This window comes from Python bivittatus, unplaced genomic scaffold, assembly GCF_059951505.1.
Source record: "Python bivittatus isolate LINGU-HERP-01145 unplaced genomic scaffold, Pbiv_v1 ctg000020_np1212, whole genome shotgun sequence".
In the NCBI taxonomy this organism is placed as follows: Eukaryota; Metazoa; Chordata; class Lepidosauria; order Squamata; family Pythonidae; genus Python; species Python bivittatus.
This window is the reverse complement of record NW_028277030.1, coordinates 81209409-81233214: the sequence shown is the minus strand read 5'-3', so window position 1 is coordinate 81233214 and position 23806 is coordinate 81209409. Positions and strand designations below refer to the sequence as shown.

Genomic DNA, 23806 nt, shown 5'->3' with positions numbered 1-23806 from the left:
CTTATTTTAGATATCTGCTAAAAAGCTCCTTCTTTACCCAAATCTTTCTGGATGCATGTTGCATAAATGGTTTCTGGTTTCTTTTCCCGCTCCCCCACCTTTTTTAATGAATATGTTGTCTTTATAGCATTTTTAAACATCTTCTTTTATATTTTTGTATTTTAACTGTTTTATTGTAAACTCCTTTGAGATTTCCATATTGAGAAGTGATATACAAATATAACAAACATGACAATAAAGTCCAAAGTATACTGTGCATGTTCAGAGCTCCACTAAATATTGTTACAAGTGGCAGATAATTAGTAAGTGGGGAGAAGCTTTTAGTGACAGGGTAACCCATCAAGTCTAATTGGCCTAAGGCCCCATAAGATATGGAGATGGATTTGCACTATGGCTACTTCACACATATTCAGCAGCTGAAACAGTCACAGGAGGACTACTTCTAGCTATGCATGCCTGCAGTTTGGACAGGGTTCTTGGCATCACACAATGTTGTGCTGGTGGTTGAGTTGGGATTCCTCCTGGGTGTCCAGCTGTTGGACTGTCTTAATTTACAGTGATCTGGCAACTTTACTTATATAAGAGGGTTTTCCTCTCCTGCTTGGAATGTTTACTTGGAGAATTTTTTTAATTACTTGCTTGAACGGTTCAAGGAATAAAACAAACAAAACAAAAGGTGTTCTTGGCCAATCTGATAGCCACTGGTGAAGGAAAGCAGCATTGTGGTGTTCTTCCAGAGGGCATAACCTCTGGAAGAACAAGACACAAAAATATGGTCAATAATATTAACTCAAGGAGCAAAAAAGAGCATTGGAATATTTGTTCTTGTTCATTTTTTACCTGTTTTGCCTCCCATTATGTTAAAAAAAAAAGTCTCTGTGCCAACTTTTAATGACAAAAAGTCCATATAAGCCACAGTTAAGAAACTCTTTCTGCTCTGTACTCTTTTGTTTACTTACTTTCTCCCATAAGTTAATGGTATTTTTTTCTTTAGCCAAGCTTAATATGAAAAATGAGTATGGATAGAAATTGGGGATAAGAAAGCAATGAGTGAGATAGCCCTCAATAAATTCCCCGTTGGCCATTAAAATCCACCTCTATCATCTCCCTTTCTACATGGTTGGAACAAATTTCATTTAAAACTTTGTGTAAACACAAAAATCTGTCACGTTTATGTTTATGTAAAAAACCTTGCCACCTGCATATCTGCTAATACTAGTTTGTCGTGGAGATACAAAAATCATAATCAGGAAGACAATTTTCCTTTTTAGACACATTTAGGCTGGAGTTCTGTCTAGGCTACCAGTGCATTCCTAGAAACCCATTGTGTCTTTCTAGAAATTTATTTCTAGGAGCAGACAAGAAAGATAAAACCCATTTTGAAAAAGGATTTTTCAAGTAACCAGTACCTTCATCATAAACCACATATGATTCTGTAGTTCCCGTTATATCTGCATCAAGCCCTGAGAATGTATCTATGGAAAAAAGAATATATTCAAACAGTGAAACAGATTCCCTTTCATACAATGACTATTAACTACCCCTATCTAAAGCCAGTGACTTCTGTTGTAAGGTACCAATCAAACAACAATAATTGTTCTCTATGCTGAACTGCTTTTGAAGTATAAAGAACAAGGTGGAGTTTGTGGAGAGAAATTCAGGTGCATCGTTTTTGCCAAAATGTCCCCTTCCATTTAACTAGCTGCAAATATGGCAGTGAAAAGGGGGGGGGGATTTTTTTTACTTTCTCTTGAGTTTTGCCCTCACTGCAATATATCTCAATCTTCCCATAAGAATCAGCATTAGTTACTTGCTTATAAGGGAGAAACAAACAGAGGGTTGGAAAGATGTTCCATGATTAATTCTTGGCTGTTAAGAAGCACACCAGTGCCTGTCTGAATAACCCTTTACTGCACTCTCTCAGTCAGTCTACAGAATGAAAGTTTAGGGTGGTTTGTTTTTTTTTAAACATACTTATACACATTTAACAGAAATCTGTTTTAAAACCTGAAATTATTGGTATTAATCTGTAAGCAGCACAATGAGACAAAAGATGGCAGATACAGACCTAGAAATATATATATCATGTCTGTCTGTCTGTCTGTCTGGGGTTACTATATTACACTTTTAAAGGTCTATACTGTATAAGCTACTCATTGAAGCCCAAACAACACTCAGTCAACTGTTAGGAAAAAAAAATCACATGAATCAGTCATTGCTAAGCCAGTCTTCCTCAATTTGATATTCTCCCATGTGTTGGATAAGACCAATGAGCATACTGGCAAAGGATGATGGGAAATGTTCTCTATCACCTCTGGAAGACATTACGATGGGAAGCTGGTAAATCCAAACTAGCCCAACTCAATATTCAATGTCAGTCTCAACACAGTCTGAACAATGGTGTCATTTCTAAGCCTAAGCAGTCTCATTTCATCTCAGATCACTTTCAGACTTAAGCAGCACTTTGAGTAATGTAATTTTAGGTGCCATGTCAAAGCAAATCCTGGAGGGGCAAAACCAAATTTATCATTCATTCTTCTATAATTGAGTTGCCAGCAATTCTTCTTCAGCATATATTATCCATTTCGTCTTCCTTTGGTATCTCTCCATTGACTGAACTCAACATGCACGAAGGGTAATCTAATCATAAAGGGTAATCTAAGGGGTAATTCACAGTCTTGTGAATTCTAAATGCAGCTAGTTCAAGAGAATGGTTGCTTTACTAAACTTTTTTTTTTTTAATGCAGCCTAGAAACTACTGGTTCCTTAAGAAGTTTATTACTGTTCATGTTTATGGGCCTCTATTTTCCAGTAACGTGATAGCAGCAGTTATAAAAGTGGCTTTTAATGTTGACTATAGTTCTTCAAAGATGTTGAACCATCTGGGATTTCAACACCGCATCACTTGGGCTTCCCAAAGGTTCCTTGTCTGTGAAGCACAACTGTGTCTGCTAAACTCATTTTTATAAATCTCAAGAAGAAAATTGGACCAAAGGATTTTGGTAAAACCCACAGCAGCATTCTTTTCACACCACATTTTCCTGAGTCCGTTTGGAAGCTGTCAATTGATCGGATTCCTGAGAAATGACAACGGGTTTGACCCAAGATGCCACTGCATTCTTCCACCCTAAAAAAACTTTCTGGAAGAGCCAGCAGAAGGTTATATTTATTGCATTTGGCAGGACTGTAGTAAAGCTGTTATCTATCCTCCAACATCACACGGGGATAGGTAACATTCTTGCAACACTCTGGCCAGTTTTACTGCTTCTGCCAACTAGCCAGAGTTCAGAAGATGCTCATCACATTCAACCAGAGCTGTCCTGTGACTCCTCAGGTGCTTCAGTCTGTAAGTAGCAAAAATAGTTCATTCAGCATCCTGCCTGTCTGCACATCCATCTGGATGGAAGGCAGAGCTAAAGCTCTTGAAATCCTGGTCTTTTGAACAGAGTCAGGTGTTTGTATGCTCCACATTGGTTCTTGTAACAGTTGTGCCTTCCACCATGAATGACATTATGTAAAGAGCAATGTTATGGCCAAAGCAGCTGGAGAAGCGGTAGCTGGAAAGATGAGAGAGAGAGACTGCATTTCAAAATACGTTTTAGGCAGATTTCCTCTGTATACGCGTCACCTAAACAAAAATCTCTGCATACATAAATTTCTGTTACAGAGAGAATTCCACTGACATCTGTGTTTTCATTCACTCTCTCTACATCTGTAACTCAGAACAGCCCCCAGTAATAAAAATCATGGGGAAGCAACTCACCCATATCCAAAATCATGTTTGCCTCAAAGCTCACGTAGAGTTTAAGATTAGAGTTGCAGGAATGAGAGTAAAAGATTTAAGGGTTTGTCTCCTTTTCTTATTCTTTTTCTTAATTTAGAATATTTATATACTGCCCAATCCTAGCAGTTTCAACCTATGAGTCATGAAATGTTCAAGTGCATTACACTGACTTTATCAGTTCCAATATCAATGTAAGACTAGTTCTTTTCTTTGTGCACCATTCCTTATTATTACTATACTACTATTATTGACATTTATATTCCACTTTTCTTTTAAGAATTCAAGGCAGTCTACATGCTAGACTCCTCTTATTTTATCTCCCCTGACCTTGAATCTCCCTGGGCCCATTCCAACAACTTAGGTCACCAGCAACTTAAGCTGACACACACACAATGACATACTCATACAAAAGCTGCCACTACATACTTGTGTCAGGACATCTGATGGAAGCACATGAATTGCAGCATTTACCTGATTATGTCACCATGCCTGCGCCACCATTCCCCAACCTACCCCCCAACCTCCCTCCCTCCTGTCCCATTTTAGCCACTACAACATCCTGATAAAATACAAAATACAAAATTGTTGATAAAATATCAACAACATAATGCACATGGCAAATGACAGGTAGGTAGGTAGGTAGATTCAAGATATCATAAAAGAACTAAATCTGTAGGTTCTTTATATCCATAATTTTCTAAAAATGACTTTTTAATTATTGTTTACACTCATGATATCATGATGATGCCCATGGCCTAAAAAAGTGCTGCTGTCAGTTATGGACACTGGAAATCTGTCAATGCCTTTCATATAAGACCAAGCATATGCCTTTTCAGAAAACGGAGTTGTTTTTTTTAAACAGATACGTACATTTACACATGTGTTCATGTTTTCTGAACTGAAAAGCTCTATTACAAATTATGAAGATTCCTAAGAGTTAAAGAATGATTTGTGGTTCACCATTCTCTTTTTACTTTTACTAAATATAAGTAACCAGTTCATGATTTACTCTTACATGTCTAGTTAGCTTTAGAAAAGCTACCACCAAACTGGTTCCTTCCAAATCTGTTGACCTTCGGCCATACTTGTGGAAATTATGGGATTTCTAGACCAGCACATTTTGAGGGCACCAGGATGGGAAGGCTGAATTAGCACTTTCTTTCTACAGTCATTAGAATTATAATGCCCCTTTAATAATAGTCATTCTTTGTTCCTGTTGCATACTTTATCAGAGCAAATTATATATTCATAATTTAAATAGTGTTGCATGCAATAGGACTGCATAACTTTGCATGAAGAATTGGTAGGCAACTTTCAAAAACAATTTGCAGCTTCTTCTATAAACAGCAAAGACCATGTCAGATGTTGCTGAGCTCCAGTTTCTAGTAAATCTCATCATAGTTCATACTGGCTAGGCTGTTAGGAGTTGCAACTAACTCCACTGGGTTCAGTCAGTGGTACTAATAAACAATAATAAGTAATGCCATTCAGAAAAAAATAAAAAATGTAAATGTAACTGAACTTACCTAGTACCATTTTGGAGATAAGAAAGCATTGGCCATCTCTTGTTTTTGCTTTGTTGCAATTTTGGTTTAGCCTTCAAAATCACTGTCAACTGCTGAGTCCTTTGATTCTAGTTTCTTCTGTGCTGCCTTTAAAGGATTCCAGATCCCACACTTAGGGGCAATTTTGTAGGTAAGGTCTGGAAATACTTTATCACCCTGCTAAATGTAAGTAACCATTTCATGATGTTACATTTATTTACTTAGAGCATTTACAGTTCACATATCAAACATTAACATGTTCAATAAAACCAATCCATTATATCAGCAATAAAATGTAAAGAATTGTCAGCCGGCCCAATACTTTGCACCCCAAAGGCCCATTCTGCCTTCTCCAAAATCAACAGAAAGGGGATTATCCTGAGCTCAGGGTATAAGCCAGTATTACTCAACCTTGGCAGCTTAAAGATGTGTGGACTTCAACTCCCAGAATTCCCCAGCCAGCAAGTCCACACATCTTCAAGTTGCCAAGACTGAGAAACACTGCTATAAGATGTCCATAAGATGTCCATAAGATCTCTGAAAGGGCCTGACCTCCTGTGTGGGATGGGGGTAGAAATTTTCAACATAGCTTCTCAACTTACACACAGAGTTTGGGCCATTCAGGGAATATGGTCCTGTGGTCATAAGGATCCAAGGCATAAGGGCTTTATATATCATAACTAGCACACTGGAAAATATTGGCAACCAACTCAGTATAAGTGTTACCTTGCTGAAATGGCTCTCGTGTTACATTCTGCCCCAACAGGGGTTTCTGGGTAGTTAAAGGTAGCCTATCGTACATGATAGCAATCCAAACACAGCGTCATAAAGGCATGAATGCCAGTCGCTAATGCATTTGCTCCAAGAATGTTTACAACTGGCAAACTAGCTGAAGCTAGGCAAAATCTGTTCTGGGCATGGGGTCCACTGGCTGTTCTAGCAGGAGCTGCAAGTCCAGAACCACCAGACTGCTGTCCTGCTCCTTCAGGGGGAGTGAAATCCCACCCAGAGCCAAAAAGGAGCTAGTAGGGAGCCAGATGGTTTCTGGACAAACAGCAAACTAAGTGGGCATTAAAATGTGAACAGAAAAAAAAATTCTCCTCCGTTCCTGCAAATGATGAAGAAAATCTTCCCCCTCTTCTGAAATCAGAAGAATTTTCCTCAACCTTAATTAAAGATACACAGCATGGAACTTACCCTTGATAGATGATTGACTATACCGGTGCCATGTCAATATGGGAAGTGACACTACACATTATAGGGAGTGGCAGAAGAGTTTTAAGTGACTTCTTTATGATAAATGTATGTGAGAACCAAGTCATTGTTCCACTTCTATTAACAGAACAGTGGTCAGGTTTGAGAGACATTATTACACGCAACACACACATATTCTCGATACTGATGAGATGCAAGCTTATCACAGAACAGGGGACCAACCTGGAAATGAAATGTTTTGTACAGCTAATGTCTTTCTCCTCACTTTTAACCCTTGCTACAAACTCTTGATCTGCATAAAAGTCTACATCTGCCTAAAGCTTGCTTTAAAGAACGTTGGGCTTATTTCCCCACTTTGCTAGTTTAAACAGCTCAACAATTTATCATTGCAATAGATGTGAAAGAACAGGGATTTACTGCTTCCTCCACAACTACTACTTCAAGCCTTTGGTAGCTTGAATCTTACCTGCTTTGTCAGCACAGCAGCTGTAAAGCCTTCCTGGAAAATAAAACGCCTTTCCCCCAGGTCACAACTTTTGCTGCAGACATACTCAAGATATTGCTGATGTTTAGCCAGCATAAAAGAGGGTACCTTCAGAATGGCATTCAGGTAGACCATCCAGGCCTAATACAAGATTCCCTTCTTCATCATTCTCTGTGTAGGTGCCTGGAGGACAGGTAGCCAATGGTTTCTCTGTTGGTGGCTCAGTAGTTGTAGGTTCAGGAGTAGTTGTAGGTTCAGGAGTAGTTGTAGTAGTTGTAGTTGTTGTTGTTGTTGTAGAAGGAGTGGTTGTTTTTTTAACCATTTCAAGGCCTATCAATGGCTTACCTCCAAGACTTATTATTGGTTTATCCTGTGCATTTGCTACAGGCTTGCTAAATCTTCCATGTCCAAACAAAGGTAAACCATCTGGACTTACTACTGGAGCTCCTTTAGAATCTATCAGAACACAACAAGAGGGTGTTGTACCTCAAATACTGCTTTATGCCATTAAAAATTGGGAAGAACTGGACTTAAGTGAGATCATTGTCTAGAAGTCTGGATACATACAATATATATTTTTAAGGTGCAGGAACTATTGAACATTTTAAAGAATAATTCTTAGTGCTGTAATTCCATTCTGTAAAATATACAATACATAACTTTTGCATCCTCAACAATATTCTTTACCACCTCCTCCTAATATATTGACTTCTCTCAGAAAGCCCAACAGAACTACTGACTCTCTTGTTTCAACTATTCTTTTCACTATGGTGTACAGACTTTCTAATAAAAAGACCAATGATGCAGATGGTTCATTATGATTAAAATTCCTTTTGTAGAACATATAAAAGCCATTACCAGTCCTCTCCAATCCTATTTAATTTTGTGAGAAACAGCGGATTGTTGAGGCTGCCACTGTGGCCCAGACTAATTATAGCAGCTGTTGCCAACCAAACTAGCCATGACACTGAACTATGAAAAGGCCAGTGGTACACTTCACAAGAAACACTAATTCAAGACAGTGACATTTTCACCCAAATCATTTATTTTGGGGGGCAGAGGGTGTAGAGGTTCCATTTTAGCAAACTATCAACTGACATTCAAAGACAGTAAACAGAGAAGCAGACTTCTTAATCTTTTGATGACTTCCTGATGTACATTTTGCTTGACAGATGAGCTTTACTGAGAAGGGAAAAAAGACTCATATAACCAGATCTCTTTGCCTGGTCCCAGGTATATTACCTAAATAATGTGACACCACCACTCTGCAAGCTTAATTGGGTTCTGGTGTGCTTCTGGATGCAACTCAAGGTGCTGGTTGTCACCTTTAAAGCCCTTCATGGCTTAGGACCAGGTTACTGATGGGACCGTCTCTCCCCAGTTGTTTCTACCCATTCTATCTGATCTAGCAGGAAGGGCATGCTCCGGATACCATCGGCTAGGGAGTGTCAGCTGGGGGGGGGGACCAGAAGGACAGCCTTTTCTGCTATGGCACCTGCCTTTTTGTATATCATTCCCCCTGTCCCTGTTGGCCTTTCGTGTGACCTTGAAAACCTGGCTTTGTGCTTGAGCCTGGGGCCCTGGGTATGGGTTAGAGCCTGTCTCCTGCTTGTATGGATCATGGATTAGATCGTGCCCAGCTGCTGTGCATTTTTATTTTTGCTCTATATTATGTATTTCATGTTTTCATTTGTTTTATTGTAAGCTGCCTAGAGTGAGATGGGCGGCTATATAAATTGAGTAAATAAGTAAGTACATAATGTACTTTGCTTATTTATTTTCAATATTTATCACAATGTAGGATTCTCTGGGCAGTTTATTGAACAAAAAAAAAATCGCAATCACATGGCATCAAAATACAACATACCAACGATAGTGCGGCCATCTCCACCTAATTTTATTCTGAGAGGCTTTCCTTGGGAATCTTGGAGATATCTGCCTTCAGCATTCAGGACCAGCCCTCGGTTGAGATCTACAATCTAAAAGCAATATGTTGTTGATCGAAAGGTTCTCCAACTCAAAGGAATATAAAATTAAATCTTTCAGATATTTTAAAATAAGGTTTCCCTACCCACTTTATTCCTTGTGGACCATTTATTATTTTTTGTCCATGTCGTTTTCCATTTTTATTGGAAGCTATTTTATTATTTGGATCTGATTTTGTTGTCAGATTGGGTCTGCTACCATTACCTGAAATATACATGGTGAAACATACAGCATTCAAACATTTTACCCATTCAGAGAAATTACAATTCACAGCACTAAACTGAAATATTTTCAACATGATGAAATGCAGTTTATAAACCAACATGCATAAATGTGTCTTTGGCTACAATCTGCATACATATACTGCTTATACTAGATTACCTAATTATATTGGGGTTAATAACTGTAAATGTCTCTGTACAAAAGATGTGTTTCTGTGTTTCATATTCACAAATACTATTTTAGTATTTGTTTACACATTACATTTGTATACAAAACATGGTTAACACATAGTAAATTTTTTCAGAGGTTTTTTTTTTTTGGTCTCTGCTTTGCTTCACAATTCTGTGTACTACCTAAGTACATGACTCATGTGCTATCTAATAAATATATTTCTTTAATTAACCTAGAATAGGCATTATATGAATAGTGAACACCCATCTACCAGTAATCAGGCCTATCTAATATTGTTAGCGATTCCTATACAATAAATGTGGTTTTCTAGTGAGAGATGATGAGAAAACAAGCAGACCACTTACAATGACATTTGTGGGTAAAACTGCAAAAGTTCAAAGAGACTGCAAGTGTTTGTGAAGCAAAACTGACAGATGGTTCCAAAACAAACCAGTTTCCCGTAATGAGGTTCTTATAGCCCAAACATAAAACTTTTTTCCTTTCTAAATAAATTTAAATAGAAAGTTATGAGTTTCCTCACCTTGTCTATGAGGAAATCGAAGTTGCTGTCGTTGAGAAGGATTTAATAATCTTGAATTCTGTATTCGTTGAATAGGATACACTGAGGGAGAAGTTGAGGAATATGTTGGAGAAACAGTAGTCAAGTGACTATGAGAAGATACAGAAGCAGATTCAGAGGTGTGTGGTGAAGCCAAGTTTAGTTTAGGCAAGGATTTCAGTTTGTTAGGAATTTGGGAAGTCTTGGCTGCTGAAGACAAAGTACGATCTTTCTCTACATCTGATTGGTCGTAATCTTCATAATCATCATCACTATTTGAAACTGACTGATGTATTTTAGAGGAAGGCAGTTTTGGAGATAGTTCAACCTTTGTAGGGGCTGGTTGGAAAAGTTCATGCTTTTTGTTTATTTGGGATGCTATCCTACTGGGAATTCTGGAAGCAGATGGATAATGGGGCACTGAATGGTGAGTTTGCTTCAGAGAAGTTTCTCTGCTGTATTGATAGTCTTTGATTGTGTCTTTTGGAGAGGTAGATATTGGTTGTACATATTTAGATTTGTGGGAAGATGAAGGCAATTTATACATATCAGAGGTAACTTCAGTAGAAGTAATAACCTTTGACCCAGCTTGTTTTCCTGGTAACAGCTGAGTTGGAGATCTTTCATCAGTTTTATCAAACTGAGAATCAGAATGCTTTGAAAGAGAGCTGGTTCTTCCCTGAGACAAAGATGTAGATATTCTTCTAGTTATGGGAACTTCTTTAGCAGGTGCTGAAGGAGACCCTCTCTGTTCCTCTTTATCATTTGTTTCTTTGTTTTCTGAACTATCATTATCAATGACTTCTTTGTCATTCTTTGGTAGGGAGATCAGATCATTTCTCGAGTTTAAGGAGGGTCGAAGTTGTGCCCTATCAGTCAATGCTTTTGAGAAACGGCTGGATTCTGGCTTTACAATTTTGCGGGATAAAGCAGTATTTGATTTCTTTGACAAAGATGATGTTTGCTTTGTCCTAGGAGATGTAGTCTTAATTTTGAGATCATGAAGTTGAGACCAGGAAGCAGAAGAATGTAGAGGAAGTGATTTTTCTGCAGATATTCTTGAGGAATCTGTATCAGTGGTTTCTCTTTCTTTATTATGGTTCTTTTCTTGTGTATTTGCGAGATTAGGTTTGTTAGTGGGTGTAACTCTGTGGTGACTCTTAGTTTCAGCCATAGGGCTCCTCCTTTTGAAATCATCTACTGAAGAAGGCTGCTTAGGAAATGGTGGTGAATAACTATGGGGAGGAGTAGATGGTAGAGGATTTTCATTTTTACCCTCCTGTTTTTTATCAATATTGAAATTAGACCTAAGACTAGTACTGGCGGATGCTAAATGGGAACTAAATTGAGGATGAACTTTGGAAGGCTGTGTAGTGGAAGGATCTTTAGATGGTTGCTTTCTTGCATCATGATTATTGGTCACTCTGTTTGCAAATCTGTTTGAAGTAATAACTGATCTATACTTTAACAAATCAAAGCGTTCTGACATCGCCACGCCTGAAGAGGGCCTAAAATTTGGTCTAGAAGAGGATGAGCCTTGTTTGTCCTCTTCATCACCTTCTCTTTCACTCTTTTCATTTTCACTATCATCAGAATTATCTCTTCCCTTGGACTTCTCTTTATTAGAAGATAAAACATGTGAATGAGGTAAAGTATGGGTAGCAGCAGCAGAAACAGCAGAGGTAGTTATTCTTGGATCTCTCAATGCATGGCGATTAGAATATGTGAGAGGCTTTATTTGCACAGATGGAGATGAACCTCCTTGAAGAGAAGCAGCCCTGGAACTTAGTTTCTGCTCTCTTTTTTCTGTTCCTCTGCCCTTATCACTATCAAGAGTATCAGTGGTATCAGGTGTAATTAGTTTGTAAGGGAGGTGATGTGAATGATTCTGAGAGTTTATAGCTGCAGTTGGTAAAGGAGATTTAATTGATATAGAAGGGACACGTAATTTGGTGGATCTACTATGAGTTGTCTTCTGAGATGCAGACAGTTGCTTATTTGAAAGTAAAACTGAATGACTCTCTTCTGAAGTTCTAGGAAACATTGTTGGCTTGTCCTCCAGATTGTCTACTTGATTGTTACTTTCATTATCAACAGGCAAATTATCTAAAGTAGCTTTGGGAACAGGAGAAAGGTTAGGTCTGTCCTGTCTTAGATTCTTTGTTTCATCCTCTGCATATTTGGGAAGGGAAGATAGTGAGGAAGAGGATGGTAATGATTTATGCTTATCAGTATCAGTATTTGTTTGCCCTACCCTTACTGGAGTTCGTGTCCTAAGAGGCGCTTTACCTGAGGATGTGAAAGTGTGTGCAGATTTAATAACAGAATAGGACTTAACACTTCCTTTAACATTCTGAACTTTGGGTTGCATTGTTGATGTCTCTTTGAGAGAATCAACCATGTCTTCTGTAGAATGAGAAGCCATTTTCAGCTCTGCTTCTTTTTTTGAAGATAAAGAAGTTTTGGGAGATATTCTATTACCAGCTAGGACTTTATTCTTGAGATCAGAAACTGGATTTTTTGAATCTATTTCATCAGGAGAACTAACTGGATGACTAGAAAAATGCTTAGAAGAAGAGGATGGTGAAATATTTTGAGACAAGGCAGAAGAAGTTATGAAAGGGGAAGAAGGCATAATTTTCACAGACATTTTAGGTTCCAAATCTTCTTCAGTATTTGTTTGTTGATTTATCTTCCGATGATCTGTATTGGCTAAACAGAGAGACAAGAGAGAGAGGAACACAGAAATAAAAAAGTAAACAATCATGAAAATGAGAAAGGAAGGAAGGAAGGAAGGAAGGAAGGAAGGAAGGAAGGAAGGAAGGAAGGAAGGAAGAAAGGAAGAAAGGAAGGAAGGAAGGAAGGAAGGAAGGAAGGAAGGAAGGAAGGAAGAAAGAAAGAAAGAAAGAAAGAAAGAAAGAAAGAAAGAAAGAAAGAAAGAAAGAAAGAAAGAAAGAAAGGATTTACTAATGAAACATATTGCATTGTAGCTATCCCAAGCTAGTTTCAAATTATCATTATGTTAGTATATGAATTCAGAATTGTTTAATCCCTGACAGGGATTAAAAGCTGATATGAATATTAATACAATGTTTTAAAATCTGATTTCTGAACATGAACATTTAGCTTAAAACATCATTTTTTAAAGACTTGTAGACTTTACTACTTTTTTATTCTTGAGGAGAGTAAGGGAGAAAGAAATTGTCAATTACCAAGCATTGGGACAAGCTAAATAACATCACCTGTACTTTCAGAAATTAAATCTGATGTTAAACCTCAAATAGTGAGATCAGTATCAAAGTAACATGTCACTCAGTTTCAAATATAACTCTCAAATATTATTTTAGGGGATATAGTCAAACATTCAAAAATATTTACCACCAGGAAACAAAGAAAAACTTTTTGATGATATGAATTTGTTTCTGAACATTCCCATTTTCACAATCTTACTATATTTTAATCACCCAGTGCAAGATGTACATGGTACGCATATAGCCTCTGAATTAACCAATGGAATACACCTAACCTCTGCAACCATCTTGGCTCTGGAATCTAACTCAAAATCCCTGCAGAACATTATGCCTAAAAAGGAAATGTCTTAGGATCCTCCAAAGAATGACTGCATGAGCCTGAACATGAGAGACCTTTGCTCAGTCAAGAACAATGTTCCTTCAGGGATTATCTCCTGGAGACCCCATGGCAAGAATCGGTAGAGTTGAAGCCAGCAGCGGGCAGGGCTATAGGCAGTGGTGTGCTGGAACTGGCTCATGAGGGTCAATTGTTAAATCTTCTGGATCTCATGAGCCAGTTGACAGCAGAAGTGAGCTTCAACCCCTAGCAGACCAATCAGTTGCTAGCAACACAGCGTGGTGGCAGCAACGGGGCCAGCAGAGTCAATTCTTAAACATTTAGCAGCACAACTCTGATTATAGACAAAAAAGTCCACCCCACTGTTTTCACTCTTTTTATCACCCCATTTGCCTCTTTCCCTTTTAAAAACCTCAAAGGCCAGCAAAGGGGTCTTAAATTGGGGGGGGGGCTATAGAGATGTAAGAGCCATAGCTGCCCTAGAAGATTCCTACCCCTTGCCTGCCTCCTCAAACAAATTACCCAATCACCTGGAAAGGAACAAGCATTGTTCCAAAGTTATCAAGGCTATGATAAATTGAAAAAGGAAATGAGAAGGATGTGAACCATAGAGGTACCATACTTACTCGTTGGCAAGGCGACACTGAAGGCTTTCGACTGAGGGCCTTGGCCTCTCCTGTTTGCGGCACGAATTTTGAAAACATAGCGCTCCCCAGGCTGCAGACCCTCCACTGTAGCAGATGTAGTGCCTCCCGGGTAAGAAATGGACTTTGCACCGAAGGGTTTGAGTGCCGGGGCGTATGAGAGAATGTATTCTGAAACAATTTGGCAGACGGTTGGAAGGAGGAAACTGAAAACAATCCTGTTTCCAGCGGACAGACTGTATGGGTAGGATGAATTAGAACGTGCATTACTAAAATTAATACATCGGCAATGCACGTCAAGTCAACAGCTGGGGTATAAAAGATACTGTGTATATATACTGTGTATTAAAATAAATATTTATTTATATATATATAAATAAATAAAGATGAACACATTCATTTGTCCAGTGCATTAGAATTGATACTACCACCACTACCTTACGCATGAAAAGATATTGCATATATGGAAAGAGAATGAAACTAATTAAAAACAAAACAAAGACAACACCCTTGTGTTGACCAAAGATGCACCAGGATGACGATACTGGTGATGACATCTAGGATGCTTCTAAGGCTTGATATGTGTTGCCTCATTAGAAAGTTCTTCTTCCCTTTGCATTCTCTATTGCACAAGAGCCTGGCATGGCATTGCTAATGGTTTTGTGAAATAAACGATGCAAAGTGGACTCATTTTTCACAGATCTATAATACAATATGACTGAATGACTTTTCAAGTCTATTAAAACAATTTGCATTTGGAACAGTAGAAAGGAGAAACTGTAAGGGAGTTCAGTTTTCATTAAAAGTTTTTTATTCATCATGCAGAATCTTTTCCTTCTGTGAAAAAGTATTCATACATGTAATCTTTCCCCATAGCCTGTAGCTTTATGGTACAGAATCAGTACAAAGAAAACCTTAGGGCAGTGTTGTCCAAACGTGGCCACTTTAAGATGAGTGGACTTCAACTCCCAGAATTCCCCAGCCAGCATGTTCCCAAATGCCCTTGTTTATCCAATTTCTGCCATGTAGAAGTAGCTTGTTAGCTTGTAACTCCCTATCATATATTCTTTGGGTGAGCTATTGCTTAGCTTGGTCATATCCTAGAGCAGTGTTTCTCAACCTTGGCCACTTTAAGATGAGTGGACTTCAACTCCCAGAATTCCCCAGCCGGCATGGCTGGCTGGGGAACTCTGGGAGTTGAAGTCCACTCATCTTAAAGTGGCCATGTTTGGACAACATTGCCTTAGGAAACTTAAGCAGCAGGTGAGCAACACCAATAACCTATTCAAATAAAACCTCAGGCTACAAAATTGCCATCCCTGTTCCATCAATATCATCACTGCTACTGGTTACACATTAAGACCAATGGATATGCATGATATATTTATGTATTATTTATTTTTGTGTTAGAGCATTCTTAAAATGTCAGAGTTTCCTCCTTTCATATCAAAGATTGCCCTCTGTTTATCTCTCACGTTGACCTTACAGTATGAAAAATGCTGATTTTGTCATCTCTTTTACACAGAATATAATATTGATGCCTATTAGCAACAGCACATCTTTACTTTGGATAGTAAAAGCAGAGCATCAACACAAATTATTTTGTGGATGTTTCTATGGCTTGTACAAGTCCAAAACCTAAGTTACCAAAAGCAACCACAACAAACAAAGAACAGATTTCACATAAACATGTAACAGAACATTCTATAATTGGCATCTTTTCTAGTTAAAAAAGTGAATGATATTAAAAACTGGAAGGAGTTCCTGATTACAGAATCAAATAATTCTTCTGTTGCTATTTCATAATTATAAGGACTTGCATTGGATGTAATTTTAATATCAGTTGCTTGTGTAATTCTTTTTTGCATGTTATCTCTACTCCATTGTTTAATTATACTTTCCATGATCTCTCTGTCATCTAGATCAGAAGTCTCAAAGTTGCAACCCGCTGACCACATGTGACACTCCTGTTCATTTACTGATGCCTGCAGTGGTGCTTGGGAAGGAGTGGGCCAGAGCCGTGGAGAGGGCCTCACCCGGGCAGGTGGGTCAGCAACTTGCTGATCTTGGCTAGGCACTGGGGTCCTTCCCTAGGATTGTCTCAAGCCCCACACAATTGGCAAACTAAAGAAGCGAGAACCACGTGGATTTCAGAAATGCAAGTCTGAGGTAAAAATATACTCTAAGAGTAAATTCCCACCCAGACTCAGAATGAATTAATTAAGAGGAAATCTTTTCCCACTTCTCTTGCATTTGGGCTCTGTTGCCTCTTTTTACCTAAACTGTCCTCCTTCCCACAGTCTTTCACCAATTGTGAGGGTGTGGCTCCATGCCCAGATGGGGCAGTCTGCAAGTTGGCTATGCTCCTAGCCCTGCACCTGTATACTGTCATGGCTGAACATGAAGCCACTGCAGCTTCTCCTTGCTGCAGCTTTGGGATGTGGGGCATAGACTCTACAGTCAGGTGGGACATGCCAACTGCATTCCTGGCTTTGCACCGTGGTGCCATTGTGGCCAGTAGCTCTTTCCCAGGTTTTTTTTTTTAAATCAGTGTGTTGGTGGCATGCCACAAAGTTCTTCACTTTTGGCTTGTTGAGACTTTTGAGTTGGGGGGGGTTCAGTGCTGTAACCCTGAGGCTGGTGGTCTCACCCCTGACCTAGATTAAAGATACCAGATCTCAAAGTAAAACCATACTCTCTTCCTTTCCAGCATATGAATGTCCCCCAGCAACAGTGTGAATTGCTAAAGACATTTCAGCTTTTCAGCACACCACTGCATAGAAAGGGCAATAAAAAGGCAACTTTAAACCCCAAGGAAGCACTTGAGGGCAAAGCATCTGCTCAGTTTACTGATTTAGATCAGGACTGTGGATGCAGTTTTCTTCTCCCGCCATCTTTTTTTTTGCTCAATAAAATCTGCAGCTGAAGTTCTCTAATTTATTCTGATTTATTTCTCCCATTTACCTTTCACTCTTCCTTCACTTTCTGCAAGGGCATCCCAGGTAGCCACAACAGAAGGGGTTTTGCCTTTAATTGGCCAAACATTGAGGTTTTCTGGGGCACTAGTGGGAGCTGCAAAATAAACAGCAGACCAAAGAGGAGGAGGAGGAGGAGAAAAAAGAAAAAGAAAAAGAAAAAGAAAAAGAGAAAGAGAAAGAGAAAGAGAAAGAGAAAGAGAAAGAGAAAGAGAAAGAGAGAAAGAAAGAAAGAAAGAAAGAAAGAAAGAAAGAAAGAAAGAAAGAAAGAAAGAAAGAAAGAAAGAAAGAAAGAAAGAAAGTCAGTCATAAATAAATACCTCCTTCAATGCCCAATAGGCTCCCAGTCTCACATCTTTCTTCAAATTAAAAGAAAATGAGATGCTGGCATACTTCATTCCTAAGTATTTGCTTCCAGCATTTTTTATTTCCAGTAATGCCTCTGGACTCCGAACAGAGCTCACAACTTTTCTTAGAAAACAAAAGTGATGGGTGGCAGGAATCTAGTGTTTTTATTTGGCAACGTGTCCTCCTGCCCCAGAACAGGACACTAGCTGAAGACTAGGGAACATTCTGATAGAGTGGGGTTGATGGGTGGCAAACAGCATTCTGATAAAATGATGCTCTGCAACTGATTATAAACTTGTAGCAGTTATTCAGTGAGACAGCAAGCTTCCTCTCTGGCAGCTATTTTACAAGAGCATCCACAACATGTCTTCAATTTCCAAATATGCCCACCATTTAAAAAATCCTGGGGACTCTGAAGGAAGCAACATGGATGGTAGACTCCCATTTATTTCTTTGTTTGGTTTGCATGCTACAATTTTATAGTATAAACAATTCAAAGAAGCTCCAAACCCAGGCATGCATGCCAGAATAGGACTGTATTGCTTTGTGGATAAGACAAAGTGATAGCCAATTAAAGGCCTGAAAGACCTATTTTATGGTGGAACTAACAGCTGGTCCTGTTGGTTAAAGAAGAAGAAAATTAAAAACAAACTGACATCATATAAAGCAGTCTTTGCCCAGCTAGGTAGCAGCTCTTAGTCAGCCTTGGCTGATCTTAAAATGCTAAGCAAAGTCTGAATTTGCAAACCAAACTGAGAAGGTAGAAAGCCATCCTGGGAGAAGTAATGGCAAACCATTTTCATATCGTCGCTATAAAAACTACTTTAATATGATGATTTTATTTGCTTTATATTCTTGGACTGGAACCTTAACAACTTCAGGAGTGATTTACAGGCACAATTTTGATAATACTTAATACATACCAGTTTCTGGGGTTCTTTGGTAAACTGAAGTACTCCACTTGCCCTCCCTTTCTCCTTGTGAAATTTTAACTGCAAATTCATACATAGTGTCTGGAATTAGTTTATCCACCAAGACCCGCTTGCTGGATACTTGTTTGTAATCCCACCTTGCTGATTCTCCTTTCTCTCTGTAACGGACAGTATACTGCCTAGAAATAATGTGACAGAAAAATACAGTATTAACCACAACCGTGAAAAACAATGCACAACAGCAAGTGTTCAAATCATCACAACTTCACATACACAATACACTCAACCACCTGAAGAATTTGGCAAATTCTTCAGGGATAGCAACTCAGAATAATCAGGGTGTGGTTGCAGGGTATAAGCTCAGAGTGAAATTCAGTTTAACATGCTAAATCCCACATTACAGCCATCCAACAACCCTAAAGATTAGGTGATGGCTTTGCAAGCAGCCAATTGCAGACTCTTCCATTATCAGTGAAAAGAACTGTCTGTTCACTGGTTCATAGGAAGTGGCTAAAGAGGAGCCAAGAAAGTCTCTATGACTCCATCTTAATGTACTGGAATATACTTTGATTCGAAATTGGACATTGTTCACTTGCTGAAATTCTTGCAACCCTATCCCTTTCAACTCAACACATCTTGTTAAAGAAGGCTCCATGAGAATCTTTGCATGGAAGAAATACATTCAATTTGAGACAACTGCCAAAAGCTTGACAATGGACTTTAGACAGGCATTGAGACTGTAAAGCTGTACTGCTTCTGTGGTCAAGGGACAGCAAATCAATCAGTCACATTTGCTTTTCCTTGCAGTATTTCCCAGCCATGCTAGATTTCCAAAAGCTGCAAGAGTTAGAACTGGCATACCTTTGGCAAGCCTATGTACAAAGCCCAGATAATGCTTAGTACCTGGAGGGGATAGGTTTTTTCTGCTTTTCACTGAAGGGATCTGTCCAAGTGACCAGTACTGAGTGAGAGGACATGACCCGAACAGCTACGTCTTTTGTTTCTTCCAGTTCATCTTCCTCTGAAATGACACAACAGAATATGTGAGGCAAAAAGGTGAGGGTTTGGGACATTGTCCTACATTCTCATGAATATGGAAGTTGGTTTTAAGAAGGGAGAAGCTTACATATTCATTGGGATAGGGATTACTTCCAAATTCCTTTAGACAGGGAGTCAGCATTTTGACTATTGGCTGAGATCCCAATATGCAAAAAAAGTAGAGTTTGAATTGGTTTTTCTCTTCCTCCTTAACTTTCAAAAGTAGAAAAATATCAAATTCCATCCCACATTTCTAAAACCACCAAATGTTGCTGCGGTAGCGCTTGACTGATTCTCAGAAAATCATTTATTTATTTACATATGTGTTTATTCAGCCAAGCATTTATATATCCCCCTTCTACAAAAGCCTCAGGATGATTTACCATGTAACAAAATGAGATAAAAGCAAGTACAGTAACCAAAAGCCACACAGATTAACTATCAAGGCTGTTTATAAGAGACCTTGAAGGTTTAAACAAGCTACAAAACTTCTGCAGACAAAGAAGATTGCTTTCTCATTCAACTTGAACAGAGCCATCCTTAGGCTATAGTATCAACCACTTCCAACTACTGTACAGCAGCCATCCCTAATAGGTGCTTGCCAGATGCACTGGGGCTGCAACACACAGAATTTCTTGGAGTCATAATTCCAACATATCTCAAGGTCATCGATTTGGAAGGTAGTTATACGTCTTAGACTTCTTCTAAAGTTTATTTGGAGCCTCAACTGGAGTCTGATTTCAGTGCTATTGTGAAAAATGATGAAGAGATGACCTTAAGTACTGCACAATGCCTTCTTCTAATTTTGAGTTACTATAACCAGCCTACAAACATCTGGGCATATGCTAAAGACATCCAGGTTAGACAGCATGATACTCACTAAAACAGGAATGATTAAATAATCTGTTTCCCACCAACCTAGTCAGTATAGCCTTGTGTTAAGAGATTGTGGGACTTGTGGTCTAAAATATCTGAGAGCACTAAATTGCCTTCCCTTGTATTAACTCAAGTTTCAATTTCTAGCAAAAAAATAATAATTATGCAATAGTATGACTTGCCATTTTTGCACACTGATTTCAAAACATACCTGGGACTCTCCTCTTGGTTAATGCAGCCTGATGCACCGGTTGACTCCGCCCTTGGAAATTCCTTGAATGTGGTGAAACCCGATATACTGATTCAGATGCTGCATACAACAGGAAGACATCCACAATTTTAATACATTCACTACTACAAAGATTAAAAGTCAAATGTGCTTTCAGGAAGTGCACGTGACCCCTGGCCTATTAAGGATGAAAGCCTTTGTTTCAAAGAATTGTAATTGGTTGCCCTTGACCAACACCAGAGCCAGACCAAACACTAGCACTTGCATGGTGTGAGCTACTGTGGCCAGGGGTCTCCACAGGGAGAGTCAACAATGTCAAAATGGCAGGTGTGACTGGGATCTAAGCTCTGCTCTGTTTTACACATGTGCAATCCAAGCAACACACATTAAAGAGGGGTGGGACTTTGATTGCACCCATCATTTTGGTACTATTGACTGCCCCTCTGGATGCCTTTGATTGTGGCCCAAGAACTCCTGCAAACTTCTAAGCTTCAGATCAGCCATTGCTTCTAAGACTGGGATGTCTTGTTTCTGTTTTTTAAACTGATAAAATCCTCACATACTGTACCTTTTTAGGGCCAGCATTCTGAAGTGAAGCTCCAGATAAAATTTTATCTGAACCTTCATTTATTCAAATTGTTCTGATATGAATCCCCCCAGACTAATTAATTCAAACTATCAACTAATTTAATAAAAAGCTAGCAATAGATGCCAACATTTATTTCTGATGGAAATAAGTCAGAAGTGAAATAAACTTCAATTGCAAATGTTCCACTTAGTTCTAACACTGTAAAAAAAAAAATCTCTTCTTTGGAGTTACTGCAAATTTAGTTGAATCTTTTATTAGCAATGTGTATGCGTTCCTTTCTGTCTGCCCCACCACATTTCCTCTTTCTGAGAGTATACAATTGTTATTTTATTTCTTGGTGGCCATGGATGATCTTTGGCTTAAATATGTTCTTTGTTCTTGGCAGTTTAGAATGAGTACAATCAAAGATAAGCACTTGAGGAATTTTTATGTGATATAATCATTTGTTCTGATGGATGAAATAACAAACATTACCAGGGAGAAGAGACCAAATAATTTTTCAACATAACGGAATATAAAATAACAGTGAGAAAAATAAGCAGATGGTCAAAAACTTTCACAGACACACAAACATTTACCTATTTTTTTAATATTATGGGTTCTTTCTTCTTTTGGCAGTAATTTAAAACTCATTTTTCTGTTGCTCTCCCCATATCCATGAAGGAAACCAGGGTATCTACGTGGGCTTGAGTTTGCAGAATGGGATGGTCTCCACTGAATTGGTGACCTGCCAGATGATGAATGGATGCGTGTTCTCAAAGGTCTGTTTGGCACTTTCTTCTCTTAAAAAAATGTAAAAAACACACAAACACACAAGTAAAGAGTTACTCTGAAGCATTCTTCATGCATCCACTGAAAAACCAACTTTTCAAAATTGTAGCATTCATTTGTTGAAGAAGGAACTGTTATGCATATGATCTTGAATGAAGCTAGAGAAATTTTAAAAAGTAACAGGGTATAAAAAGTGACAACCGATTCCTCATGGAGGGTGATGATACTCCTTTAGGCTGGTGCTAGGACTTTAACTCCCACAATATTCAGCGATGGCCATATTGGCTATGGAATTCTGGGCACTGGAAGTATTAATATCTGGAGGGCCTCCAACTGGGAAGGTTAACATAAAGCCTATAGACAACTCTTGAGGGAATGGAGGGCCTTGGCACTGTAAGCACAAAATCCTCCCACTGAGAATTTGAGGATGCACTGAAAACAGATCTTACTCTCTCTTTTCCCCACCATCTTTGTCTCATGCACACATGTGCACATCCACACCATGATGGCAGGAGGTTTGGCTTCTAGGTCTTTGTTAAAGCCTAGGGCCATATTTAGGGAATGCTGTATAAACCTCTAGCCTGAAAAGAGAAACTTTGTGGCAGCATCAGCTTCTAAGGGCCCTTCTTCACTGCCATGTCGATGGGTTCTCCTCCTGTCTCTGATTTGGGAGATAATACATCAGCATCAATTTCACTGTTCCCACAGTATCCTCCTACCATAGCTCAGCAATGGGGTCAGCAGTGTTGCAGCCCTCCCACAATTTAACAGAGTTAGTTTCAAGGTAGCAATTCCAGGGTTCCCTATCATCCTTTTCCCTCTTAGCAAGAAAATCAACCATCAAGTGCTCTTCTGGTAGGGGTGGGAATCAAACCTTGTTTTTTAATTTAATTTAAATTGATATTATGCACTGCATGGTTCTCAGGGCAAAAGGCCAACCACCTCGCAAACAGACCACACAGCAAGCTGACATTGCTCCAGACGAATGGGGAGGGAAGAGCTGGTCTGCAGTGGAACCCTGTTCCAGATCAGTAGTTCAGCCTCCTGCTGTTGGTTCTTCCTGATTTGATAATAAATCACCAGCTAAAGGTTTGAGCTATTCTTATTTGTTATTTATCGACTCCCTCATTCAGTTTAGCATTATCCTCATAATTACTATGAAAAAAGTGACTATATAAAGCCAATGAAATGTGCTATGACAGCCATTTGCGTAGGTTCTGGGTCTAATAGCTTGAGGTAAAAAAACCAGTATGGACTATAGTGCAACCAATAGCTATTTAACTCCAACAGGAATCAGCAAGGAACCAGCAACAGACACTGGCATCAAACACCAGACAGAATCCACTCAATCAAATATCTGAACGCAACTGGAAAGAGAATATTGTGTATATTGCAGCGGCCTCTTTTTATATTTGATTGGTCCCTCACTCTCATCTATCCCTGCCCATTTCTTATTGTTTTAACAACTGTTTCATGTGTGCAGTTACACTACAAGGAGGACATTCTCCAAACATACTTCTTTGCTGGTGTCTGGTATTTCCAAGCACAGAAATTCCTCTTCTTCTCAGGAGACCACAACTGCTCTCTGGATATGAAAGACTGACAAGATAGTTTCCCCCCCCCTTTTTTTTTTTTGGCATTCCTCCTCCTCCTCCTCTTTTTCTTTTGATCCCTTCCCAGCTGACAGGATTTAACCCAATTTTGCCTGCTGACATTGTCCTGTAAATGTGAGCACACCTGCTGGTAAAGCCACCCACTTGTTCCTCAAAGTGCACCCTTGGTGGGTTAGCAATTGTTCCGATTTCTCAAGGTGTTGCAAAGACAGAGGAAGACAAGGGAAACTAGCCTTGC

At 39.0% G+C, this 23806-nt stretch overlaps 1 protein-coding gene across 3 annotated transcripts in view; it reads right to left on the bottom strand.

Moving 5' to 3' along the window:
* FNDC1 (fibronectin type III domain containing 1) overlaps positions 1-23806 on the bottom strand; it is an 88621-nt gene that overhangs the window by 34963 nt on the left and 29852 nt on the right. For 2 of the 3 annotated variants that reach the window (XM_088142638.1, XM_088142641.1), the window contains exons 2-12: positions 21763-21961; positions 20578-20676; positions 19356-19473; positions 18444-18631; positions 17162-17269; positions 14180-14368; positions 9948-12677; positions 9099-9217; positions 8895-9006; positions 7136-7483; positions 1410-1475 (exon numbers count right to left, since the gene is read on the bottom strand). In XM_088142638.1, coding sequence (XP_087998764.1) covers positions 1410-1475; positions 7136-7483; positions 8895-9006; positions 9099-9217; positions 9948-12677; positions 14180-14368; positions 17162-17269; positions 18444-18631; positions 19356-19473; positions 20578-20676; positions 21763-21817 — 4132 coding nt within the window. In that variant the 5' untranslated portion in view covers positions 21818-21961. Of the gene's footprint in view, positions 1-1409; positions 1476-7135; positions 7484-8894; positions 9007-9098; positions 9218-9947; positions 12678-14179; positions 14369-17161; positions 17270-18443; positions 18632-19355; positions 19474-20577; positions 20677-21762; positions 21967-23806 lie in introns of all 3 variants that reach the window. The other variant, XM_088142634.1, reaches the window with a different exon arrangement.